The sequence below is a fragment of the Canis lupus genome, chromosome 10 (assembly GCF_003254725.2).
Source record: "Canis lupus dingo isolate Sandy chromosome 10, ASM325472v2, whole genome shotgun sequence".
NCBI lineage: Eukaryota > Metazoa > Chordata > Mammalia > Carnivora > Canidae > Canis > Canis lupus.
Window position 1 is genome coordinate 33,916,184 of NC_064252.1, and position 26,146 is coordinate 33,942,329.

Sequence of the window (26,146 nt, forward strand, 5' to 3'; positions counted from 1 at the left end):
TAAAATAGCTAGTGTGTCTTTCTTTTCTTTGTCTGGACATTAATGATACATTAAGTGGTAGCAAGAAAGGGGTTTATTTCCCACCCCCGGGGTGAAGATGTCTTACCAAAGCAGCTGAAGCACTGGCTACTTGCTGTTTGTCAGGCCAATAATGTACTGGACCAGTATGATGTGCAGAAGGGTTATCGGTAAGATCAAGATATTGCAGAACAGAGGATGAGAGAAAGCAGGGGATCTATGGAACAGGTCAGAGGGTGACATATACTGTTGGTCACGCCAGGTAAAAGCAAACTGTTTCTGTAATCTTGCAAACCGGTTGAGAGAGAAAGTATTTGCCAACCAAAGGTTGCATAACAGGAGCTGGAGGCTATGCTGATTACTTTCAATTAAGACACTACACGTTAACTAGAAGCTGGAATCACCCCTTCATGGAGTTTACAATAATCAGTCACTGACTAAAATAAACCTGCCTTCTGCACAGGCCACACAGGCAAGTTAATTGGGGATGTGAGAAGTATCTCCATGCTTTCATTTTTTCAAGTCTCTCGTGCTGGCACTAATTTCTGCAACTCCAGGGAAGGAAATTTCCATGGGCTTCCACTTGGCCTTCCTGCCATGACAGCCGTGACTTCACAGGTTGGGGGGGCAATAGGTGGCTTCGGCCAGTTGCAAAATACGTCCCCTAATTATGAATTCAAGAACTAGGGATCCCTGGGTGGCACAGTGGTTTAGCGCCTGCCTTTGGCCCAGGGCGCAATCCTGGAGACCCGGGATCGAATCCCATGTCGGGCTCCCGGTGCATGGAGCCTGCTTCTCCCTCTGCCTATGTCTCTGCCTCTCTCTCTCTCTGTGTGACTATCAATAAATAAATAAAAAAATTTTTTTTAAAGTTAAAAAAAAAAAAAAGAATTCAAGAACTAAGGGAAAGCCAGAGCACAGGTCTCCAGACTACAGGGCACAGTTTAATTAGCCGAATTTCCTGACTACCATAAGCCTGCCCATGGACTGGTGGGCCACAGTGGCATTTGGGGTCCTCAGATATTAACACCAATTCAAAAGCAGTAGCTAGAAAGCTCTAACAGGTTCAAACACTTCCATTTGCTCTGGATACGACTGCTCCAGTAAATGGACACAAGTCCCTTTGAGGAAAACCTGGAGAAATAGCTACAGTACTTATGGTTGGCAGTGTTGAAAGTTCCCTCAAGGCAACATGGCCTCAACCACTGGGAGTCCGACTTGGGTCTGGAAACTGGGTTAAGTGGCTGTGCCTTTCCACTGTGGTGACTCAAGTTAGGCTTCTGGCTCACAGACCAGAAGTTTTTGTCTTATAAAAATATAGAGAGGGAGAAAATGAACCTTTAAAGGCTATCCTAATTTATCACCAGGGAGACTATAACCAACCAGCTATGATCAAAGTGCCTTCTAGGAGGAGCCCTTCAGCCTTTTCATCCCAACTCTGCTGCCCATAATGGTAAATGTCCTCACCTTGTCTCGGGTGGTTAAGTTCTACTGCTTGGTAGAAATTCTGTCCTCTGGGATCCCGTCATGCCCGGAGATAAAGAGCCCATCTCAGGGGTAGTGTCTCCTCAGCCACAGCCACCTTACAGAGGACCTCCAGCTTAGAGCCCATCAGGGACATCCTGTCACTAAGTGTTCCTCAAATTTCTCAAAGCCTTAGGGTAGGGAGCATCCTCAGCAGTGGGGAGCACATCATACTCAAGAAATTCACACCAACATTCCTATCTCCTTAAGCCTTTGGATTCCTTCCTCTGTGGCATCCCAGGAAAGTTCTGGCCTATTCTGCCCCTGGTCAGAGTGTAAGCTCATTGAGTCTGAGTTTGCCAACCAGGTTAATAAACCCATTGAGTCCCCACCATGCACTTAAATTATTAAATCCAGAATCTCTGATAAACACGAAACTATCAATAAATTCAGTCTAAATCAGTATATACTCCTTCCTCCTTGGTCTCTCACCCTTAGGATCCCATTTCCACAAACATGCCTTAGATTTCTGGTAATATAAACTATAAAATCCTGCAATTACGTTGCAATATAAGCTCATTCCTTTCAGGTCAGACTGTGTGTCTGTCCATTGGAAGCACACAGAGCACTGACTAGAGCCAGGAGGTGGGAAAGGGTGGCTGGAGTAGGTCTGGAGGACAGGCATCACCTAACATGGCCACCTCCCCAGGGGAGAAGACCCAACTCCACACTCCCCCCACCTAGCTGACCCATCCCCTTCCCAAAGGCACTCCTGGGAAAACTGGAAGCTTCTGGCTGGCAAAGATGGGGAAAGTTAAGTCAGCTTAGTTTCATCTCAATTCTAATTTAGGCCAGTCTAGTGCTCTCACAAGAGGAGTGAGAAGCTGAAGAGGCTAGAACAGCTGTCTCCAGCCAAACCAGGGGCTGAACAACTACAAAGTGCTCCCTACAAGATAGAACTGAATCTAAAACAGCTAACATAAATAAATAAATAAATAAATAAATAAAAATAAAACAGCTAACAGAGGGGCGCCTGAGTGGCTCAGTGGTTGAGCATCTGCGTTTGGCTTAGGTCATGCTCCCAAGGTCCTGAGATCAAGCTCCGTGTGGGGCCCCCTGCCTAGTGGGGTACCTGCTTCTACCTCCCCCTCTGCTGCTCCCCCTGCTTGTGGACTCTTACTCTCTCTGTTAAACGAGTAAAATGTTTTTTAAAAATTTTTTAATGTTTTAAATAAATAAAACCACTAACAGAAAAGCTCTTCCATTTGACATGATTTCAATGCCCCAAAACACAACAAGACAGAAAGTCACGGCTCCCTTCATTCCCGGTTTCCCCAGCTCAATAAAGAGTAATGAGAAGAAAGGAAAAGTTTGAAGAGGCAAGTAGGCTTTTTTTTTTTTTTTTTTTTTTTAATTCAGTGCTATAAGCAAACACTTACTTGAATAGGTTTAAGGGTCTGGAAAGGTCAAGATTTAAATAGAGTTTAATTCAACGGCTCAGGTTACAGATTCAAGTTCTTAGTCATGTGCACCTTAGTCTCAGTGGAGGGGCAGGTACATGAGCAATGGAAGGGGGTCTGGGGGAAGGGTCTAGAACTGGGAGCAAGGGTTCAGGGATCCACAAGGTTCATTTTGCAGTGGTGCCCAGGACCAAGGCTTATGTCTCCAGCGACAAGAGCAAAGTCATGCTAACAGGCTCGAATTAATTTTAAGTAGGGACTCCATTTTCTTTTTTTTAAATATTTTATTTATTTATTCATGAGAGACACATGCCTCTCATGAGAGGCAGAGAGAGGCAGAGACACAAGGCAGAGGGAGAAGTAGGCTCCCCCATCGGGAGCCTGATGTGGGATTCGATCCCAGGACCCCGGGATCAACCTCTGAGCCAAAGGCAGAGATGCTCAACCACTGAGCTTCCCAGGCACCCCGGTGCTCCATTTTCTAGTTACATGTGAGCCACTACTCTACAGAGGGCGTGTGCAGGATGCACTTGTTTTCTCCGAAGGGAACACAACCGAAAGCCTGCTGGTAAGTGGCTTTCTCTGCTATCAAGAGAATGTTTTATTTCTGATCATTCACAGCATATGCAAATGTGTGGAAAGTGATGTAACATTTGAAAAAAATGTTAACAGTGAAATCATCTTAATCATAAGCTCACAACCCATCCTATGAGGAAAATCTTTTAAGCCACAAGAACCTTTCTAACTAACACGTGGAACATGTAGGAACAATTCTGGATCAGGTTTAAGAAATAACAGTGGGCATTTTATTAAAATAGGGTCTCCTTCTTGTGGGCAAAGATTTAGTTTCTTTTATCGAAGAATAGATGTTCGTGGAGAAAGAACATGTCGAGGGTGAAGCCACCCCTTGACACTCATGATAATTTCCTAGAGTAAGATGACAGGCTCTCGGGCTCTGACTCAGATTCTTGGTCATGGCATCAACAACGTTTGCAGAGACAAGTGTTACTGAGGGTGGACCACAAGTCAACATATTTCCCCCCACTTTGGAGATTATTGAAAAGATAAATCCTCTGTTGATAGTTAAAATGACACACCCATGCAGAGTAGTAGATTGTTTAGTAATCTCTATCTCACCAAAATTGACCTAACCCATGGCCCTCCCACAGGCATGTCAGAAAAAGAAGAAAAAAAAAACCAAAAAAAAAAAAAAAAAAACCCAACCCACCAACGGCAACCACCACAATTAAGCTACAGTTGGATAACTTTAGGTTTCAAAACCCCTTTCTTATATCTCAGCATTTCCATCAAATACTTGTAGCCTGCTTCCTGTGAACTTGCTAAACCAGCAGGGTACTCTTCCTACACTTCTCAAATTCCCTCTGCTTCATGCCAGCTTTGTAGACCTTTCCTAAATGAACCAGAGCGACTGAATTTCTCTCTAAATATAAATAAGCTGTGACATTTGTAAAGTCAAGGTTTCAGAAAAATGAGCTGCCTCAAAGCCAGCTACATGTCTGTGGTTGCTCTGGGGCAGGTTGGCTCCCCTCTGCCCATTCTTTTTGCATTAATATATTTGTGAGTGCCTGTTTACAACCAAATATCCGAATAGAACACTTAAACCTTTTAGTTTACTACACTGTGATTGTCATCTTATCCATAGCTATCACATTAATTAAGAGAAACCTTATTTAGATTTACTCTATCAAACATAAGTCACTACATTTCCTTCCTCAGTAATACCTGGTTCAAAATATTTTTGTCACTATATTAGTTTGGTTTCTGGGTTGTATAAAATAGCTTTCCCAAGTGACCTAAAAAAAAAAAAAAAGTTTTGAAGGTAAAATAATGGAACCATGGCATGGATACATTATGTGTACTTTTAAGATCAAATATAGATGACAAGTATTAGCCCACCAGCAGCCAGCCACTCCAATTAGCATCTCCTGTTTCAGCCTGGCTATATAGCTTGCCTTAAAATCCACAAAGTTCTCATTTTCAGAACAAAATTGTCTTCCAGAACACACATAGTTATGTGACAAATGATTTATTTTTTACTTATTTATCAAGAAAAATGTTCTAAATATAGAGCTATTCTTATTAGCGATAATCTAAGAAGTAGAAAAACAGCATGCAGTCTTTTCTTTTTCCATATTTGCAGTGTCACTAAAGAGGCTAAGCTTATTTTGATTTGTAAACAATAAAATTTAATATGGAAATGTCTTAAGACCACGTACATAGCTCTAATTATTTTTAGTTGCCATTCACAATAATATTTTGGAATAGGCTTCTTAATTGACAATGTTTATTTCCTTGACACTACAGCTCTCCAGATAAGGTATAATCATTTAATTTTCTTTATAATATGTTCTCATGATGGCTCCTGCTTTTTTAGTGTGACCTCCAGCAATTCTGCCACGTAATTACGTAGGATTTGGGGCAGGATTAATATATTATCATTGACTATTTTGGACTATATGTAATCTCATTCATTTCTTCAAAATTCTAACATTCCTTTGGACAGTTATCTTTAAATCTCTCTCCTTGTATGAGCTCCTTGGCTAATATTGGTCCCTCTCTCCCAGAATGTATTAACTGGGAAATATGAATAACATTCACTCTTTGTACGGAGGCAATGGATCAAGAGCCAAACTGTGATTTCCCTACCCTCCTTCTGCTCTCCTTCTAAGAAGCACACGGTGCTCAGGATTATTTTGGCATTGGTGGCAGAAGCATCATTTGCTAAGGACAGGAATGTTCTCTTAAGAACTTACCTTAAGAAAACTTGCTTCTCCCTGATGGTATCACTTTTCTCAAAATATCCCAGTGTCTCCAAACAGGAGATGAAGCCGGCAGGCTCCCGATCTTCCCCCAGAACTCTTTCCGATGGGGCCGATTTCACCTTCACTCAAACCCTCTGCTCTGGGCATTGGAACCCCGCTATAGCAGCTTCCAACTGCACTAATGATTTTTGGCCCTGACTCAAAGGTTTTTCTTCTGAACCATCATTATCTTGGATAATTTTAAATTCAATGAAAATCACCCAATCGACCCTTGATTCACATTTTGCTGATTTCCTCTAATCCAACAACTTTTATTACTATGCTAATAACCCACCCACTCCCATTACTGCTCAGAGGAGCTTAGTTCCTGGATCGACTTCACCTCTGACATTTTACAGTAGACAATCTCACTCCCTGAAGGGGAAAAAAATCATCCTTCCAATCTTCCCCTCCCACCCTCATCCCCAAGAAGCCTCCAGTCCAGCCACCCTCCTGCTCTCCCCATCCATCAGCCCCACAAGGCTTGCCCTCTCTAGCATGAGCCTTGCACTTGCTGGTCACTACCAATCTCTCTGTGTGTGGGCATGGACCCACCTATCTGTTTTCTTTCTTTCGGTTCCTATTGCACTGGCTCTACTAAGGACTATCTGACTGTGTACTGATGGGCAAACAATGGGTCTGTGTAATTCCTAACTGCAGCTATGTACTGATTCTCCTACGTCGGATATTCATGGCCAAGCCTCTGCCAAGCCTCTTCAACGACACCTAAAACATCTAATAATTATTCTAGCTGCCACCTATGGGTAGCAGCAAAGCACAATGCCAAGTATTACACCGGGATACTAAATATACTGTACCAATAACCATCACAACCCCTTGAGCAGTTACTTAACCTCTCCGTGCCCCATCTCTTCACTTGTAAAATGAAACAGCATTACTGTCTCCACCAGATTGTCATGGGTATCGAATGAGATAAGGTAGTATCTGGAAATCACCATGTGGGTTATAGTCCTCAATAAAGGTGAGCTCTAGTAACAGAATGATGATGGCAATGATGAAGATGGTTGTCCTGTACACCTACAATTATCCCAATTTCACAGCTAAGATTACTGAGGACGCAATATCACATAGCTAGTAAATGGTCATAGGAAGTTTAAATGCAGGTCTCACTGCTTCCAAAATACATGGTTTTTCAAATGCTACTTCCACACCATCCTCCTCAACCTCCTGCTACTTCACAGAGGAGGAGCCAGCACATCAGATACCCTCAGGTTTGTAACAAGGACTAGAGGGCTCAGCTGACAGGCGCACTGGACATAAGAAATCCATAAAGAGTTCCAAGGACATTCAAAATGAAAGATTCATAATTTCATTTTATTTAAATGCACCACTTCTAGTGTGTTTTGTTAACTCATTCTGAGATATTCTTTTCTATGGTCACTACCTTCCATAACAACGTAACTGCCTCGTAAAGAAAAGAATCTTCATGAAATGTCACCATACAAGTTTTAAGTGAAAGAAATATTTGAATTACCTGTTTAAACTGAGTGGTGATGATCTTTTATTTTCAACAGCAAACGTTAAATTAGTGTCAAGTTATTTAATATTGTTTCTTAAAAAAATGTAATGTTCCTATAAATATCGCTTGAAATTTAAATAAAGAGGGTTTTGGTTTTTTTTTTTTAATAGCATGAAAATTGACCTACTGCAGAACATACTTTTCCACCTGCCCAGTCTTAAGTGCTTCCCATTTGGGTAACAGCATCTGGATCTGTCTTTAGAATGGGGACCACCACTTCCCCAGGCTTTGACCATATGGTCAGGGTGGAGGTAATAATGTTGATTGGCTCCTGAGATGGGCACATCCTGGCCAAGGCCTAACCAATAAGAAGCCCACATTCCGCTGGCTCATTGGCTGACCCCAAGGGAGGCATATGGTCTCACGCTGTGGCAGGGAGATCCCTAATCCTAGGACTTTTGTTCACACTATTAGGAAAGAAAAGCTCTTTTCCCACAGGAATTATTAAAGCTGATAAGAGATAAGAGATGACCATCTCCATTACCAAGTGGGGAAAGTGTCCTAAGAATGGAGCCCGAAACAGGAAAGCAGAAATGAGTTTCTTCCTGTCATTTGATCACCTGGATCCAGCTGTGACTGGGGCCAAGCCCCTGGAGCTTTTCCATTACACATGCCAATAAATTCCTTTTTGTTTGTTTAGGCCAGTTTACGCTGGACTTCTGCCATTTCCAACCAAAAATATCCCAATGCAACTTATTTGTGCCAAGTAGCTAAGATAATTCACTGAAATAAAATAAAAGCCTGGTTGATTTTTCCAGGTTCGTAAAAGCAGCCAAATGTCATCACATTAAATTTACATCTATTTTGTTTTGCATATTACAGCACTGTGATTTAATTTCGAAGAGACAGAGGCAGAGAGAAAAAGAAAGGCTCACTCCCTGATACGCATGAGTCTGTGTTATGGTGGTTAAATTTCTATACAAGCATACTTCAGAGATACTGTAGGCTAGGTTCCAGACCCCGGCCATAAAATCAATATCACAGTAAAGTGAGTCACATGAAGTTTTTGGTTTCCCAGTGCATATAAAAGCTTTGTTTACACTGTACCATAGTTTATTAAGTGTATAATAACGTTGTCTACAAAAACAATGTAGATTCCTTAATTAAAAACTACATTATTGCTAAAAAATGCTAACAATCCTCTGTGCTTTCAGCACGTCATAATCACTGATCACCGATGTTATGTTATGATCATCATAACAACTGTAACAATGAAGAAGTTTGAAGTATTGTGAAAATCACCAAAACATGCCACAGACATGAAGTGAGCAAATGCTATTGGGAAAATGGCACCAGGAGACTTGACTTGCCTGATGCAGGGGTGACACAAAGCTTCAATTTGTGAAAAATGTGTTATCTGCAAAGCGTAGAAGTGGAGCGCCATAAAAGGAGGATATGCCCGTACATCTTCACCCCTGCCACCCGCCTCATCTCAAATTTCTAAGGTTAACATTCTAAGTTGCTGAGCCTCCCCACCTATTCTGGGATCCACTCCTCGCAGGTGACCCCTCCCCAAACTACCCTCTGTGCTTCTTACTCCACTGGTTCCTACCCTCAAGTCCACAGATGTGTAAAAAATAAACAAAAAAGGCAAAACAAATTTCCATACACAAAATCATCCATACACACAACAGGGCAGAAGAAATAAAAGAAATGAAGAAATGCAAGAAAATCATGTAAAATGTTAATGGTGGCTATCTCTGGTGGGAGATACTAGCCAATTTTTTTCTTTAAAAATTTTTTCTCCAAAATTTCTAGGTATTCCTTTTTTAACAGAAATATATTCTTGAGGACAGCCCTGGTGGTGCAGCGGTTTAGCACTGCCTGCAGCCCAGGGCGTGATCCTGGGGACCCTGGATCAAGTCCCATGTCAGGCTCTTTGCATGGTGCCTGCTTCTCTCTCTGCCTGTGTCTCTGCCTGTCTCTGTGTGTGTGTGTGTCTCTATGAATAAATAAATAAAGTCTTTAACAAAAAAAAAAAAAAAGAAATATATTCTTGAAAATATGCTACTTTTTTTGGTAACTTTTTTTTACAAGTTTTTACTGAAATTCCAGTTAGTGACCATACAGCGTAATGTTAGTCTCAGGTGTACCATACAATGATTCAACATGGCCATCCAACAGCTTCTCCAACCTGCTAGCGTCCCTCCCTCCCTTGATGGCAAACATGGTAAATGCGAGGCCATGCACCGCTTCCACTCTGACTCAACTACTCCTCACAACACTTGCTGGAAACCACCATCCCCTAAGTGACCAGTGTCGGCATCGCACCCCGCCAGTGGCTTCCCTTCCCCTTTTAGCCCATCTGACCTCTTTGGATTGTCGGCCACCCCTCCTGTTGGCTCAGGTTCAAAACCACAGCGTCATCCTTCCTTCCCCATTCTGTCATTCAGCAAATCTTAATCATATTCCAAGCGGACTCTGAACACGTCCGCTCTTCTCCTTCCCACTACTGCTGTCTGCAGTCTGCCCCGCTCGTGGCCTCAGCCCCTGCCCTTCCTGGGCCTCACACTTCCCCAATCTCACACACTGCACTGCTTTGGGAACGGTCACCTTAAAGCTCAAACATAATCGTTGCATTCTCCTGCCTTGAAATTCCTAATGGCTCTAAATGTGTACAATATCCAGTGGAATTACTGGCCCGGCACCACAGGCCCTTCACAAGCCAGCTCCAGCCCCTGGGCCTCATCCTTCATCTCTGCTGAGCATGCCCCACGGGCTCCAGAACAAACTGACAGGCTCCTAGAAGAGCTGAGGCTCACCTGCACCCCTGTGCCTCTGGTCATGCTCTTTCCTCTGCTCTGGGCTTCCATTCTTCCCTTCTCTGCACAAACTCTTATTCATCCCTCAAGACCCAAACCGGCATTAAATTCTGACTATTTCGATAATTAGAACTTATCACACTGTATTTTAGACCCCAGTAGATACTAACCTACTTAAGGCCAGAGGTATCATTTTCTCTGTTATTATAATCTGGCTTCCTGCCTATAGAAAATTGGCCAAAAAAAAAAAAAACACAAAGAGGAGAGAGATACTAAAAATCACATATCTCCCCTAGAGAATGGATTTTGTGTTACATTTAGAGAGTGATTATAATATTTGTTTCTTCCAAAATTTACCAGAATTCACCCCACAAAAGACTTACGTTGCCTGTATAATATGGTGATCACCCTTTGTGAAGTTCTGTACTCAGCACCCATTATGTGATTTTGGCCACTTTTTTTGGTTTGGGATCAGTCTCTCTAGGTTAAAAAAGAAATTTTTAAATCTTCAAAATAAAAAGTTTCAATTGTCTTAATTTCTTAGCTCCCTATTCACTCATAGTCAAGATTTATAAATCTACACCTTCTACTTCACATAAAAAAAGAACATGTTTGAATATACCTTTTGTGCAAGAAAAAATAATACTATAATTAATATTCTTTAACTTTTTCTAGTTTACTACATTTATTTCTAAAAGGGTCAATTATTAAATAAAACTATGTCTTCGTAATACATACAATGAGGTATATATAGTGACAAATAAATTGAAATCTGGAGAATTCAGGATTTCAAAAAGTAATTAAATGGCATCTTACATTGTGGAATAGTTAATTTCATTGACCAAGGCATCACTCAATTTTATTAGAAATGTCCATGCTTCGGGACACCTGGGTGGCTCAGTGGTTGAGCATCTGCCTCCGGGTCAAGTGGTGATCCTGGGGTCCCAGGATCGAATCCTACATCTGGCTCCCCTCAAAGGGCCTGCTTCTCCCTCTGCCTGTGTCTCTGCCTCTCTCTGTGTGTCTCTCATGAATAAATAAATAAAACCTTTAAAAAAGAAAAAAGAAATGTCCATGCCTCTAAAAGAAAGAAGTCAAGACATCAATCTCTCCTTGAATAGAAACAATGGGATTCATTCAGCAACTGTTCATTAAATACCAGGTTCAAAACACAGTATTAATAAATAACTATGAGAGACACTGAGATGAGTAAGACATTTCACTTCCTTCACTACCCAAGAGGGACAAGAAGATAAATAACTAATAAAAGCTCAATATGATGTGTCATAAGAAAGGTTCAAAACGCTATGAAAGTTCAAAAGAAAAAGACATTCTATCCAATTAAGAGCTCCAAGAAATTCTTCTTGCAAAGAACAAGGTATAAGCCCTGAAGAATTGATAGCAATTTTTACAAACAGAATTGAGAAAAATGCCATTCCAGGCAGAGGGAACAGCAACAACAGAGACAGAACATGGGAGGTCAGTGTGAGCCCCTCAGTGGTCTCATGGTGCAGGACTTCAGTTCATTTCTTGTCCTCGGCCTTGCTCACGCTGATTGCAGTGCTTCCCTCCACCTCATGCACAATCTGTCAAATACAGACTAAAAGCATAAATGGCCTTCTTTTTCCCAGAGGATTCTGGGCTCAGTCCAACAGGCAATGGAGAATAATTGCAAGTTTTTGAGCAGAGGTCGTACCAGGGCAGGGGAATGCTTGAGGAAATGAATCTGGCAACAATGTACAGAAATGGAAGGGAGAAACGCCTGGGGGTTTCAGTGGCTGAGCATCTGCCTTCGGCTCAAGGCCTGATCCTGCGGTCCTGGGATCAAGTCCCACACCCGGCTCCCTGCAGGGAGCCTGCTTCTCCCTCTGCCTGTGTCTCTGCCTCTCTCTTTGTGTGTCTCTCATAAATAAATGAAAGAAAGAAAGAAAGAAAGAAAGAAAGAAAGAAAGAAAGAAAGAAAGAAGAAAAAGAAAGAAAGATGGAAAGGGAGAGGCTGATGGAGACCCAGACACTGCAATGAGAGAAATAAGGTAAGGATGCTGAACTAGTTGTTGCTACATGTCTTGATAATAAACTCAAATACTACAACCAGAAGTTTGAACAATGTATATTGCTTCTTGGGTACCTAAAATCCCATAGAAAATATTTACTTAACTCTTGGGAAAACTTACAGTACATTCTAATCTTCTCTGAATTCCTCTTTTATTAATAATAATAATTATTATTAATAAAAATAATAAATCTGTTTTTGACATTTGACTACTGACAGCTTTCAAGTCCCACCACCCTTGCTTCTGCCTCACTTCAGTGCAAGCTAAGAATGCTGGGGAAGTCCTTCCTTTGTGCTGGTGGGGACGATAAAACCATGCAAACCTCTCCCCATGCACAGGAGCCCTCAACCAGGCCCACTCAGTATGAAATCTTTGGACCCTCCTTAGCGTGTGTGTGTGTGTGTGTGTGTGTGGTAACATCAGTATTAACATCCAAACCGACTATGGGTGGGTAGGGCAGGGGTCCATCCACTCTCCATGGAGTAACCACAAACTCTTAGTGAACTACTACAATGTCCTTACTGTCCTAGTTTAAGGGTAGAAAGATGCAGAGAAGGGGCAGGACTGAACTACTGGAAGGGCTCCTGAGTTCCAGAAACATCTTGGGAGATGGATGCCCCTTGATTAAATGTCCTGTGATGTAAATATCAACTCAATATTGACAATGTTGGATGGTCATATACATTCACTCAAATATCTAATCATCGACTTTAAGACAATTCAGTGCGTGTTTGGCCCGTGCTCGCTCCAGCCTCTCCCGGCTGGCTAAGCTGACACATAGTCAGAGGAGCTGTGTGCTCAATTAATTCTCCCACATCCATTTGCTTTCACTTAGAAGAAATCTTAGCCTAAGTTGGGAAGAAAGCACAAGTAAATGTTTCCCTTGCTTAAGGTTCTGAATTACAGTGCAAATGAAAGGCAGAATAAATAATAAAGCAGTGATATTCTTCAAACAGCACTTGAGTTATGGACTAGATGATAATCCTGATTTTTGCATAATATAGCATGTATTCCCATATCTTTTCAGGTATACCTACATATACCAAAAGGTCATGATCATGAAAAACAGTGTCTTCCTCAAAAAGAGTTTAGAAAATCATAATATTAACTACTTACGCATCTTTAGCTGCTCCTGCAGGGCCTGGAGAAGGAAAAAAGGTTTGCATTATTGTGATAGAAGTAATACAAAAATGTGAAGCCCAATATCCATCTAAAATAATGTTCTAGAAGAAACAAATTGAAAATATGCATTTTAAAAAGATCATTTCAAAAGAAAAAAAGAGTAGGAAAAAATCATTACATTCAAATCTTAAGTTTTGAATTTATTCTGCCCATTTTTAACAATTCCCATAAGTTATAAGGTATCGGCTCTGGAAGGGATTTTACAGATCACCTAATCCAATCCCTTTGTTTTACAGACAAACTGACCAAGATGGGAAATACATACATTTCTAAGTCACACACCTCCTATACCAGTGTCCACATGGCCTTGTTCTAAGTCATACTGAGCACTAAGTCACAACGTAAAATTACAAGACAAAACGGAGGTGATATCCTCAGAAAATTAGAAGTCTTAGGATACCAGCCTAGCTCCAAAGGGAGTCACATGCATTTCTAACTCTGTTCCTATTTGCTACTGAACTCCATCCCCATCTCTGCTTCCCACCCACAGACCAAAAACAACCCATCTCTTTCAGACTCCATTCCTATCACTCATCACAGATTCTCGGTCACAACATGCTCCATCCCATGTTCGCACTCCCTCCTCCAACTGTCCTCATCTGAGCCACACAGAACTCGGTTCCAACTTGCCCAGGTACATAACATTAAGTGTCTTTTACTCTCTTAAAACCTCACTTCCCTCTTTGTGTCAAATGAGGATAGTTAAGAGTATCTTTCTCGAAAGTTAATATACAACAGAGAGAATAAATAGAACCACTGCTAAGAGAGTGGGGAGGACACTGAGGATGTGGGGCTCATGCACATCTTCTGTCCCAAATTCTCAGAATTTTTTTGCTGAACTCAGCTAAAAAGCTAAGGTGTCGACACTTATGTCATAATAGACATAAGCAGACTTTCTAACATCAGTGCTAGCAGTCAATCACACATAGTTTAACGTAACTGTACTTAAACCATGACCAATCTTTTATGCAAGTCTTCTCTTTCCTCTTTAAAAACTCTAACCTCCTTTGTCTCTCCAGAGCATGTTTTCAATTTTGGTCAAATCCTCTGTCTCCTCAATTGCAATCCCTAAGACCCCAAATAAATGCACATATTCAATTCTGCAGCTTGCAGTTTTGTCTTTTGTTATTTGACATTACTGTGAAGACTTTTTAAAAAAATGCATGTCAACACCTAACACAAACTGACACATAAAAACAGCTCAATAAGTTATTATTATTAGCAGTCAATTTAATGAAAAATTAATACCTCAATTTCCATATGGGAATTAAAATAACCTCTGTCCAAGCTACACAGATGTGAAAATAAAGAAAGATGTGCTACAAAGTAAGCAAATAAGCCTGCAGGAAAGGCTAGTGCCAAAACTGCAAAGACTATACCCTGGTGATATTAATTTAAGATCTGTAGTACTGCAAATTCACATCAAAGGATAAAGATAATCAAGACTATGTCTCAAACAAATTCCTCAAGGCTCTGACCAAACCTCAACTTTGTAACAAACCTTGTTCCTTTCTTTAGGGAAGACTAACATTTCTATGTCACAACTATCATTAAAATTATATAAATAAAAACTTCTTTGGGGCGCCTGGGTGGTGTAGGCAGTTGAGTGTCTGACTCGTGGTTTCAGTTTTCAGCTCAGGTCATGATCTTGGGGTTCTGGGATCAAGCCCCGAGTTGGGCCCTGCACCCAGTATAGAGTCTGCTTGAGATTCTCTCTTCTTCCCCCTCTGCCCCTCATGGTCAGGCCGTCTCTGTCTGTCTCTCTCTCTCTCTTTAAATAAATTTTAAAAATCATTAAATAAATAAATAAATAAATAACTGCTTTGGAATCAGAGATAATAAAACCAAAAAATAAAAAAAGCTAAAATTAAAAAAAAACATCTTAACATAAGAACAGAGGGCTGTTTTGTTAGGAAAAAATAAGCAAAGGATTAATGTTACCAAAAACCCATGCAGATGAATGCTTTATTCCAAGGTCAAAACAAGCATCAGAACCTGGAACAAAGTCTAGAAAGAAGGTAATATCCTGATTTTTGTATTTTCACATTCATGCAAAAGTACAGAGAATGTTTTGGGGTTTTGTTGTGGGCCGGGGACAGGAGAGCCAGAGGCGTCAGAAACTTTGATTCTGTAAGGTTTTACACAGGGAAGAGAGCAGAGGTTGTAATGAGACCCGTGAGTCCTCAGCAGAGCTGAAGGGCCACCTAACACGGTCCACAGGGTGAACAGAGGGCACAGAAGCCACCCCCCAACCCCCACCCGACCCCCCCCCCCCCCCACACACACACACACACACACACACACGGCTCTGGGAGGGCCCCAGAGTGGTAGGGAAAGAGCAGGGGGAGGGGGGTGTGCAAACACCGACACCAAGTCCCTGCTCAGATCATTCATCCAAAGGTCAGGAAATCGCTGCTTCAGTTTCTAGTACTGGGCAGATAGAGGCACCGGAGAAGACAAGGCAGTAACATGTGCATTAACTTGTTTCAAAACAGCAACACGCAGTGTAAGGAGCAGGAGCACCGATTTTAATCAGCCACCAGGAACCCTCCATTCACCGCCCCCAACTGCCCTGGGCTCCAGGCACCCTCACAGCGGCTTCCTGGCAGGGATCAGCTCCTCGCATCCCAGTAGGCCCCAGGCAGATGCCTGGTCACTTCCAAATGGAAGTCAGCACACCATTTCTTCTGTTCCCAAATGTCCCTCATTGAAAGGGGACTATCTATTTCATAAGCGCAGGGGTGCGGTGGGCAAAAATGTCAGAAACGCCACATCCAATATACACGTGATTGTAATATGTGCTCCTTTTTTTATTTTAAGGGAAGAAAATGTGCATCTTAGAAGCAAGGTAGCATGGTATTAATGATAAGCTTACAACCAGGACAGGTAGAAGAAGACGCCCCAAAACACAACCTCTCAGAGTGGGAGAAAATGTGTCATTGTTGGAAACCCTCGGCATAACCATCAGGCATACAAAATGTAAAATATCTTTGTTTTCCAAAAATAAAAGATAATAAAATTAATAGAAATAGAAGAAAAATCATTATTACCCTCACTACAACCTTGTAATCACACTTCACCTATATATTGATTGTAATTAAGAAATCTCTACTCTAGAGAATTTATGCAAAAAAAAAAAAAAACACTTTTATCTAGAACAATTCAGATAGTGGCAAAATCCCATTTGCCTGAAATTGTGTTTATGGTTCATGTGGTATATCCTTTGCTAAACAAATATTTACAATGGTATCTAATTCCTTCCAGGCCCCTGGGATAGACCATTGATTCCTGTTAGCACCACTTCATTTCCTGCCAAAATGACTCTTGACTGTTTAAACACAGCCTGATGCATTACTATAATGGCCTCAGAAGAAACAGAGATGGGGAAAAGGCAACAATGCTCATCATAGAATGAAAGCACCACAAAGTATGTAAGACTAAAGATTTGATGACTCTTTTCCAAAACTGTATAAAGGATGATAATTTTAAGTATCTTCCTAAAAAAGAGACGGGGCAAAGGTTTATTCTCAGAAAAGTATTATATGCAGTTTCAGTGACAAAAGAAAATAATAATAATTATAAATGGTTAGGGGTCTGTAAGGAAGAACATTTCCTTCTGAAAGTAGAAAACAGTTAAACATTGTTGGTTGTTCAAAGCAGCACTTCACCAAGACTGTGTATATGTTCTACTTTACACCTTTCAAAAGATTTTAATATTTTGTTAATGAGTCTCAAAGTCAAAAGTCTCAGTCACTCAAAATTGCATGGCAAGGGGCGCTTGGGTAGTACAGTAGGTTACCGGTCTGACTCTTGGTTTCAGCTCAGGTTGTGGTCTCAGGGTCATGAGATCGAGCCCCACAGCAGCAGGCTCTGCACTTAAGACTCTCTCTGCCCCTCCTCCCACCCCCGTGTGCTCTCTCAATAAACAAATCTTTAAAAATAAAAAATGCATAGCAAACCCAATTTATTCAAGCATTCAAAAAACTTAACCTGATATTGTGGGGTCGAAGAAAGATATTTGGGCTTTGTCCCGTCTTTCTGGCACAAGACTTCTAAAACCTTTGGAATTTCCTGCATGATAAGGGTAATTGGAGCCTCTTCCATTCTAAAGAAGGGACTCTTAATGGGACCCAGGATAGCTTCAGGATGGGGACTGGTCATCAGAAAAGCCAAGCCTTGTTAGAAGCTTGGATCTTTTGGCCTCACCTCTGTCCCCAGGGAAGGAAGAGGAGCTGGGGATTGACTTACTCACCAATAGCCAATGATTCTATCAATCGCACCTCTGTAACGAACCCTCCATAAAAAAATACCCTGAAAAATGAGGCTCTGAGAGCTTCTCAGTTGGTGAGCACATCCTTGTGCCAGGAAGGTGGCATACCCCAACTGCACGGGGACAGAGATCCCATGCTCAGGACCCATGACTCCAGATAGCACTCTCTGCATCTCTCCATCTGGCTGTTTACTTGTATCTTTTATAATAAACTGGTAAATTTAAACCCATAAGTAAAATGCCTTCCTGAATTCTGAGCCATTCTAGCAAATTATCAAACTCAGAAAGGGAGCTGTGCGATCCCCTACTTTTGTTGCCAACTTGGATACAAGTCAGAGTAATCTAAGGACCCGATACTTGGGACTGGAGTCAGAGGTGAGGGTATCTTGTGGAACCTTGCCCTTAAACTTGTAGCAACTAACACAGACTGCAGGCAGTTGGTGTCAGAAGTGAGCTGCATTGTAGGACTCCCAGTTGGTGTCAGAGAACTGGAAAATTGGATTGGGAAAAAAACCTCTCAGGTATTCTTCATGTTCTATAACAGGTTTTATAAAAATGGGGTGTCCTAAGAGGTCACTGAGGTTCTAAACCACCTCGAAGTGCTCTCTGAATCACACACCAAGACTGAACTGTACAGTACTTGCTACAGCAAATAATTATTTACACTCCTGGTATAGTTCATAAGCTATATTTCCTTATTTTCTAATTATATCCCATTCCCGAATAACTCCAGGAAAACCTTCTGCTTTAGTTTCATATGGCTGCTGTAACAAATCACCAAAGACTGGGTGGCTTAAAACAACAGAAATAAATACTCTCAGAGTTCTGGAGGCCAGATGCCTAAAATCAAGGTGTCAACAGATTCAAAATTCCACACTGAGCATTCCTGCCTTGGCATTCTTCGGCCTGTGGCAAGGTGGTGCACACTGTCCTACCCATGTCCCCACATCACCTTCTCTCTTTTATAAGGACACTTATCATTGGACTTAGGGCCCACCCAAATTATCTCAAAATCCTTAATTACATCTGCAAAAATCATTTTTTCCAAGTATGATAACATTCACACATTCAAAGGATTAGGATGTGGACATCTTTTTAGAGACCATCATTGAACCCTCTATACCTTCTTAATCCTGTCCTCTCCCATCCCTTCAAAACCAAAAACTCTCTTTGGGGATTAAATTTAATGTAACATAACATACATCTCACAGACAGAAACAAAATGCTATTCCTTGTGAATAAAGCAAGCCAGCCCCAAGACACTGCATGGGTTCAGTAGTTTTAGGTAGATAGAACATCTTGGTTCCTACAGACAAATGTTCTTTTATAATCTAATCAGTCTTACAAGTTTAGAAGAGTGAGCTATACTGCCCATTATGTTTTCAGCGTTGTTCAGAGTCGTACATTTACCCTTTCGAGTTTCCTCCCACATGCCAAATTCTAATATAAAGAAAAGATCTATCTTTTTTAAAAAGAAAGGTCACATACATTTTTTCATTTGAAAAACTAGCCTATGGACACTTTTTTGCATCTCTGTCCTATTGCACTGTATAAAATTTATGGAATAGACTGGAAATATTCACAAGTAAATGAATTGCTAAGTTACGTTTTATATTGTATTTCTATCTTCCGACTGAGTGGTAATGATTTAAACACACGCACCAAAAAAAATAAAATTATTTACATGAAGAATTTCTAAAAAGCGCTAAAGATTTTTCATATCACTCAGTGTAAATGATCAGAAACATAAATGATTATGGCTCTTGTGAGAAATAATAAAAATATGCAGGAATGTCTTACTTTTTATTTGTTTTATAAAAGAAAAGAAAAGGCGTCTGAGGCCTGTATAAACATAACTCCAGAAAAGATAAACAAAGCTGTCTTTAATTTTGACAGCTTGTGATGTCTCCTCTGACCCATAATAGTTCCAAAACTATGTCATAGTCTCAGTGTGGCCAAAAGAAGTAGAATAACAACTCTTAAGTTCATCCAAAGCAATGTTCTTTTTTCAAGAAGCCAATAAAAGAACAAGATTCGTAAATCATTTTTTCAATAAAGGAGAAAGAAAATTCAGGCCAATGTGTCCTAGAAATATAAAATTATGTTCATGAATATGGAAGCTCTTACAGAAAATCTCTTCATTTGCAGGTTGTTCTTGTTGAGTAGCTACACTTTGGGGAGCTAAAAATTAATAAATAAAGGCAGCCACGTAAGTACACACCTAAGGGAAGGCATTGACATCTGGCTGCTATATTATAATTTAAGCCACATCTATACGCGTGGTATGTGGCTTGTGACAGAACTGAATACGACTCACGCAGGTCACCTTCACACTCCTCCACGTGGCTGCAAGGTCAGGGCCAGGAACTGGGACTCCTGAACGTCTGAATCGGTCGCAGCACTGGTGTAAGCACCTGCACAGAGGCACTTCCGAATCTCCGTCACTCACCATCATCACTTCCAAAGAGGACCCTCCAAGAGCGTACTGATCACCTGCACCTTCCTACCTTCCCTTCAGAGGCAGCAGAACCTTTCAGTTGCCCAGGCATTAGTTTGGGTTCATTTTTATTTCTCTGTCCCATGCAGTCCATCCTGAGCCTGGCTGTCCCAGGGGTCTCAGACATCAACCACCTCCAGGCCCTTCTCACTGCCCCGACCCCAGACAGTCACTGCTGTATGCCCACTCTTTTCTTTTACACCAGACCCAAAAGTCGTTCTAATAAATAGCAGTGAGTACTTACAATATACGAGGCACTGTTCTACACCCTTTACTTATGTGAGCTCATTTTATCTTGGAGCAGGTTCTATTCTTACTCTCCCATTTTACAGTTGAGAAAATCAAGGTACAATTTAAGCAAGTTGCCCAAGGTCACGCAGCTGATAAATGACAAAAGTAGGATGTGAACTGGGGCCTTTGGGCATCGGAGCCTACCCTCAACTCTGAGGCTTAGCTTTCCTGTCTGTCCTCTTCGCTCTCTATTCTAAATGCTCTTCATTCCCAACACCCTATAACCAATGTGAGCTACCAAATCCAGTCAGGCCAGACCTACGGCCTTGAAATGCACAGAGCCCATTTCAGTCCCTGTGATTTCACACAGCACTAAGAATGCCCTCCCTTCCACTATCTGCTTATCCAAACATTATCTATTCTTCAGAATCAAATCAAGTGCCACTTCTTCCAAGCAGGCTACCCTGACTACTTTTGGTTTTATTTTATTCTCTCAATTGCTCTTATCAGCCACACAATTTAGGACTTAGTTCTGTATCTTGTTTCCCCAATATATTCATTCATTCAACAACAGCAAAAAATTTCTTTGAGAGCCAAAAATTCCATTGAGAGTTTGGATGCCAGTCTAGAGACTGAGAGTACAGCTGGGAACAAGCCGCAGGAGGCTCTCATGAGGCCTATATTTGGAGGAAGGGAACAGAAGAGGCAATAAATAAATAAACAAAATATCAGCTCTCCAGCAAAGTGTTTCAAACAGAGAGAAAACATGAGTGAGTTCAGCAGGTTTAGGGAATAGAAAGAAGGATGGTGGGGTTGGAGTCTAAGGGTGGTAGCAGGGAAATGCACAAGATGCAAGTGACTTCTTGAACGCTATCAACAAAATTTTATATTATTTCCTCCATCTGGCCTAGATTCATGCTAAGCACAGTGGCAACATCGCAGATCTACCAAAGCATTTATAGATGTAAAGTAAGGCTGGACCATACAGCTACATCAAAAGAAGAGAATGCAATTATCTAGCTAATTGAGGATGAAGAGAAAACTAATCTAAATAATTGGATCCAAAAGGATTGTATTAACTCCCCAGGTACACTGACAAAATAGGATAATTATTAAACTTCTCCTCTTCAGACTATTGTTATATAAATAGCAGAAGAACCATTACAGAAACATTCTGATAATAAACTGCCAGAGTTATGAACAGACAGTTGCCAGTTACGTATCTCTGGTAGAAAAACTACAACTAAAAAATTCAATCAACTCTCATGAGCAGAATACTTCTGAAATAAGTCCTCTGCTGCAAAGAATTTCTACAGCCTTAGCCTGCACTGAAACAGGCTATTGTAGATATTTGGAACCACCCAAACTTTTCAAGGGATTTTCTGGTTTACCTGAAAAGAGACTGTCTGGCTTATGTTACAGACTTGCTTACCCATCTGTATGTGCGGGTATACAGACGGCAACGTGTTTAGATCATTAGCTTAAACGCAGGGCTGCTCATTTCTCTGCCTAGTTAAAAAATATGTTCTAGGAAAAACAAGGGGACAGAGAATCTGATTGCTGAGAGAGGTGGGGCTAGAGAGCAGAGAGAAACAGAGCAAGAGCTCCCTGCCTTATGGAAAATGCAACACTTTTAAAATGGATTCTTTAATCCAGATGTTTCTCTACGGTTTAGGATCTAGACTCTAGACTATGCAGGAAAAATGTCCTGAATCTTCAGTGAACGTAAAATATAAGAAGTCCTCCCAATACAGTTCTAGGTTGGGGGAAATCAAATTCCTACACTGAGAGAGTGATCTTAGTAAAACATGAAAATGGAGAGAGCTCTCGTGCAATCAAAATGGTCCTCATGACCCCATCTGGACCGACAGCTCAACTCCTTCCCGAAGTTTCTCTGGTTAAACTATATTCTTCAACATCTCCTGGACACCTGGCTGATCAATGTACTCTCATCCTGTGCTCTGCTACCATTCTCCAACGGTCAAGCTTACCTAGACTATCAGCTTCTCAAGAGCATGGAAGTTTGAGTTCATCCAACCGTCCATTGCTGGCTGCCCAACCTTTGCCTCAAAAGTTCTTAGTCAAGTACAGTGCTCTGCATGTAGCAGTGCAATGGATATAAACTTACAGTTAGAAATCTTTAGGACAACTCTAACTGGAATTATCCAGGGCCTGAGTGATCTAGGAACTGATTTCTTATGGCTGTTTGATCATTTTACCACATATCAGTTTCCCCACATATTAGACATACAGAATCAAGTTTACTCAAGCACTAAATATTACTAAATATCAATTTGTCATATTAACCAGTTTTTCTACACAAAAGCCAAGAAACGCAGTTGTTCAGGTAGCTCAGGGAAAGGGGATACAGTTATCTCATTTTACCTGAGTTACTTGGAGAATTAAACAGGGCTTATAACGGAGATTTCAGGTTTAAGGGTATTATTATAATGTACTAATTCACCCTTTGGAAGTAGATTTGCCATGTTCTTGTAGAAAAATGTTCAGGGAAAGCCATTTCACCTTCGATGTGGTAATATTCCACTACTCTGGAATAATTATAGTTTACACAGTGCTTTCACTCTGTAACTCAGAAAAGTGAAATGGAATGCAATGCAACCAGTACAGAGCCAAAGTGAAGCTTGAGCCTCACTCTCCAGGCTCCAAGTTTAGCACCTTTCTCACCTTTTCTCTGTATTTTTTTTGTTTATGTATCTATGGCTGGATGGATGGATGGACTGATAAATTGTTGAAAAGCTTAAATATAACTACTGGATTGTATGTATGTGGGACATTTCAGAAGTTGAGCATCGTAAGTACCTGGAGGACAGGGACAGCATCTATTTTTTTAGGATTATTTATTTATTTATTTATTTATTTATTTATTTATTGGGGGGAGGAACGAGCAGAGGGAGAGGGGCAAGCAGACCCCACACTGAGCATGGAGCCTGATGTGGGGCTCAATCCCAGGACACTGAGATCATGACCTGAGTCGAAACCAAGAGTCAGATGCTTAACCAATTAAGCCACCCAGGCATCCCAGGGACACATCTATTTAATGCATTTATTTCATGCCACTTGGGTTCAAGACCACAAGTATGCAACTTGGTCCATAGGGTATCCAATGCAGATGTCAAAGTTCACGACTGAAAAGACATTCAAATATCTTTGCACTGAGGTTTATTTTTCTTCATCTTACATGTTTCATCCTGATGCACTTCCTTTCTGCAACTGAAGTCCTACCACCAGCTGATAGAAAATTTCAAAATAACAATGACCAAAACTCCAAAGCCAGCCAGCTGGACTCCAGCAAGGAAATGTTTAGAGAATGACTTCTCAAAAGACCAGGGCAGATCCATCAAAGAGGTGATGCAATAAGTCCCTCCTCATAATGTTTTCTCCTTAATGCTTTACAGTCTGCACTTGCTATCTTGCTCTTCCCTGAACCAAAAGTAATTTTTAGCAAAGAGCAAGCCAGAGGAGACAACATGCTCTTACACGCATTGCTCTTCATCAGCAAAACAGAAGCTACTCAACAAGAAGCTGTGCATTTCAAGTGGTTTTTTTTTTTTTTCTTTCAATATAACTATACTTTTATGTAATAAGGGATGTGTATCTCAGGGGAGAAAAAAGGTCAACCAAGTATCTGTAAGGAGAATCAGATTTTCCCATTTCCTCATATCACCATTTCCAAATGACCTTATCATCATCTGATTTATCAATGAAACCCCTCCCTCCTACCCCCAAATCTGACAAGCAGTTTGTTAATAAATAAAAATGTAAATGAACTAACCTAGCTCCACTGCAAAGAAAATGTTACAAATCTTTCTATGATTTTTTTAATGCGGATAATAGTTCTTAGCCCTTCTAAAGATGGGGTGCTCATGCGGTGGATTGCATGGGGCCCCAGTAGCTGGTAGACTGAGAGATACAATGCATGGCGCAGGATGTGGCCCTGATATTGTTCCAGGTTTCCATGCAGAGTTTTCTGGCCACTCTCAGAATCTTGTTTGCCCTTGTTGGCATAAGATGGTAACTAAGATAACGAACTTGTCTTGCTGGAGATGGAAAAGATATGTTCCCTGCCGGCTCCTTGCATATCACAAGGAGGAGAATTTAATTCAAGATTGTAAAGATTATCTGTAAGAGATCAACTTTCCAGTGAATTATTACCTGGGTTCATTCACAGCTCTAGGACGAGAACCCCACCACATTTCAGTATCTTCTCGGAAAACAGAGTATTCCATGTGTGGTTACGGACAAAAAGGAAAAAAACAATCCTGGCCAATTAACGGAGTAGATTTCCACATTTGATTCCACTAAGAAAATACCAAAATCAACATTAAAATAAATAAGCAAGTCAGACTTGAATTTTAGGCTCCATCTTCCCCAGAGGTCTGGGTGAAGGGAAGTGAAAGGCCCAAGGTCACAAAGTTATTGACAGGGCATCCACACCCGTCTGCTAGGAAATACTGCAGCATCAGACTGCTGTTTGCTGGTGGGGATAGGATGTGGCATCTGATATCTCTCATTTGCAGGAGATAAGAGTTCTTCATCCATAAGGATTCTAAAATAGGCCAGCAGGTATTACTCAAAACAGATCCAGATTCCTAAACCGGGAGACACTTGCTCGGTTAAGAAGGAAGGGCTGAGTTTTGGAATAAGTCACTTAACACAAAGCCTGGCTGACTGGGGAAACCTAGGAGATCTCGCCTGCCAATCAACAGAATGAAGTGATGTAAAAGAAGTTCAAATATATACATTTTTAATGAAAAATACATGAACAGATCACTGCTCCATCACACTCTCTAAAACATCCTTAATACTGCAGCTTCCGGAGAAATCCTGTGAGCAGCCCAGCGGCTCTCGGGCGTCAGGACAGCTCGGACGAACCTTCAGAGCCCTGCCTACAGTTCTTCCTACCCAACTCGCTTCCCCCCCAACCAGCAGCAGCAGCAGCAGCAGCAGCAGCAGCGCGAGTCGTGAACTGCTCTGCTGCACTTTCCTGCGGCAGCGTCGGGTTCCGAGGGGCCGGCGCCAGGTCCGGGGGCCGCGCGAGGAGGGGAGGAGCGCCTGCCCGCCTCCCCCGCGGATCCGCGCGCCCGGGAGGGTCCCGGCTCCCCGCCGCAGGGCCCCCCGCGGGTCCTCCCCGCCCCCCCCCGGGATCGCCCCGCAGGCTCCCCTGGTCCAGTCGTGACCGCCCCCGCGGGGGGGGGGGGTGCCCCGCTTCGGTCGCCCCCAAAGCGAGCCGCGTGCCCGCCTCCCGGTCCCGAGCGCGCCCTCCCCCGGCCGGGCCCCCGCCGCGCCCCGCCGCGCCCCGCCCCGCCCCGCCGCCCCGAGCCCCCGGCGTCGCCCCCGCTCACCTCGGCCGGTCCCCGCGCTGGTGGCCGTAGAGTTACCGCAGCCCATCGCGCCGCTGGCCGGGCGAGCGCTCGGGAGCCGGCGGCCGCGGGCGCTGGGGGCGGAGACGGAGGCGGAGTGCGGCGCGCCCCGAGCCGGAGGCCGGCGGGGGGCGCCCGGGCCGGGGGGGGGGGGTGGCCCGGGGCGCGGGGGGCGCGGGGCCGGGGGGCGCGAGGCAGCCCCTCCGCCGCCGAGGGGCGCGGCCAGGGCGAGGCGGGCGGGCGCGGGCGCGGGCGGGGACGGACACCGCGGGGCACCCCCTCCCCGGCCGCGGTCGGGGTCCCCGCCGGTCCCACCCGTCCCCCCGGCAACCGCGGCGCCCGCCAATCCCCGGCGTCCCCGGGCTCTCCGGCCGCGCATTGGGCGGCGCTAAGAGGGGGCGGGAGTTTAAAGTGGGCTTCGGGGCGCGGGCGAGGCGGGGGCGAGGCGGGGGCGGCGCCCACCCG

General features: G+C 42.6%; 1 protein-coding gene across 1 annotated transcript in view; it reads right to left on the minus strand.

Annotated features, from left to right (window-relative positions):
• Nucleotides 1-25,828, minus strand: part of C10H12orf75 (chromosome 10 C12orf75 homolog) — a 37,026-nt gene extending 11,198 nt beyond the window's left edge. The window contains exons 1-2 of the mRNA XM_049115356.1: nucleotides 25,664-25,828; nucleotides 13,237-13,261 (exon numbers count right to left, since the gene is read on the minus strand). Coding sequence (XP_048971313.1) covers nucleotides 13,237-13,261; nucleotides 25,664-25,709 — 71 coding nt within the window. The 5' untranslated portion in view covers nucleotides 25,710-25,828. The remainder of the gene's footprint in view (nucleotides 1-13,236; nucleotides 13,262-25,663) is intronic.
• Between the last annotated feature and the right edge of the window lie 318 nt (nucleotides 25,829-26,146).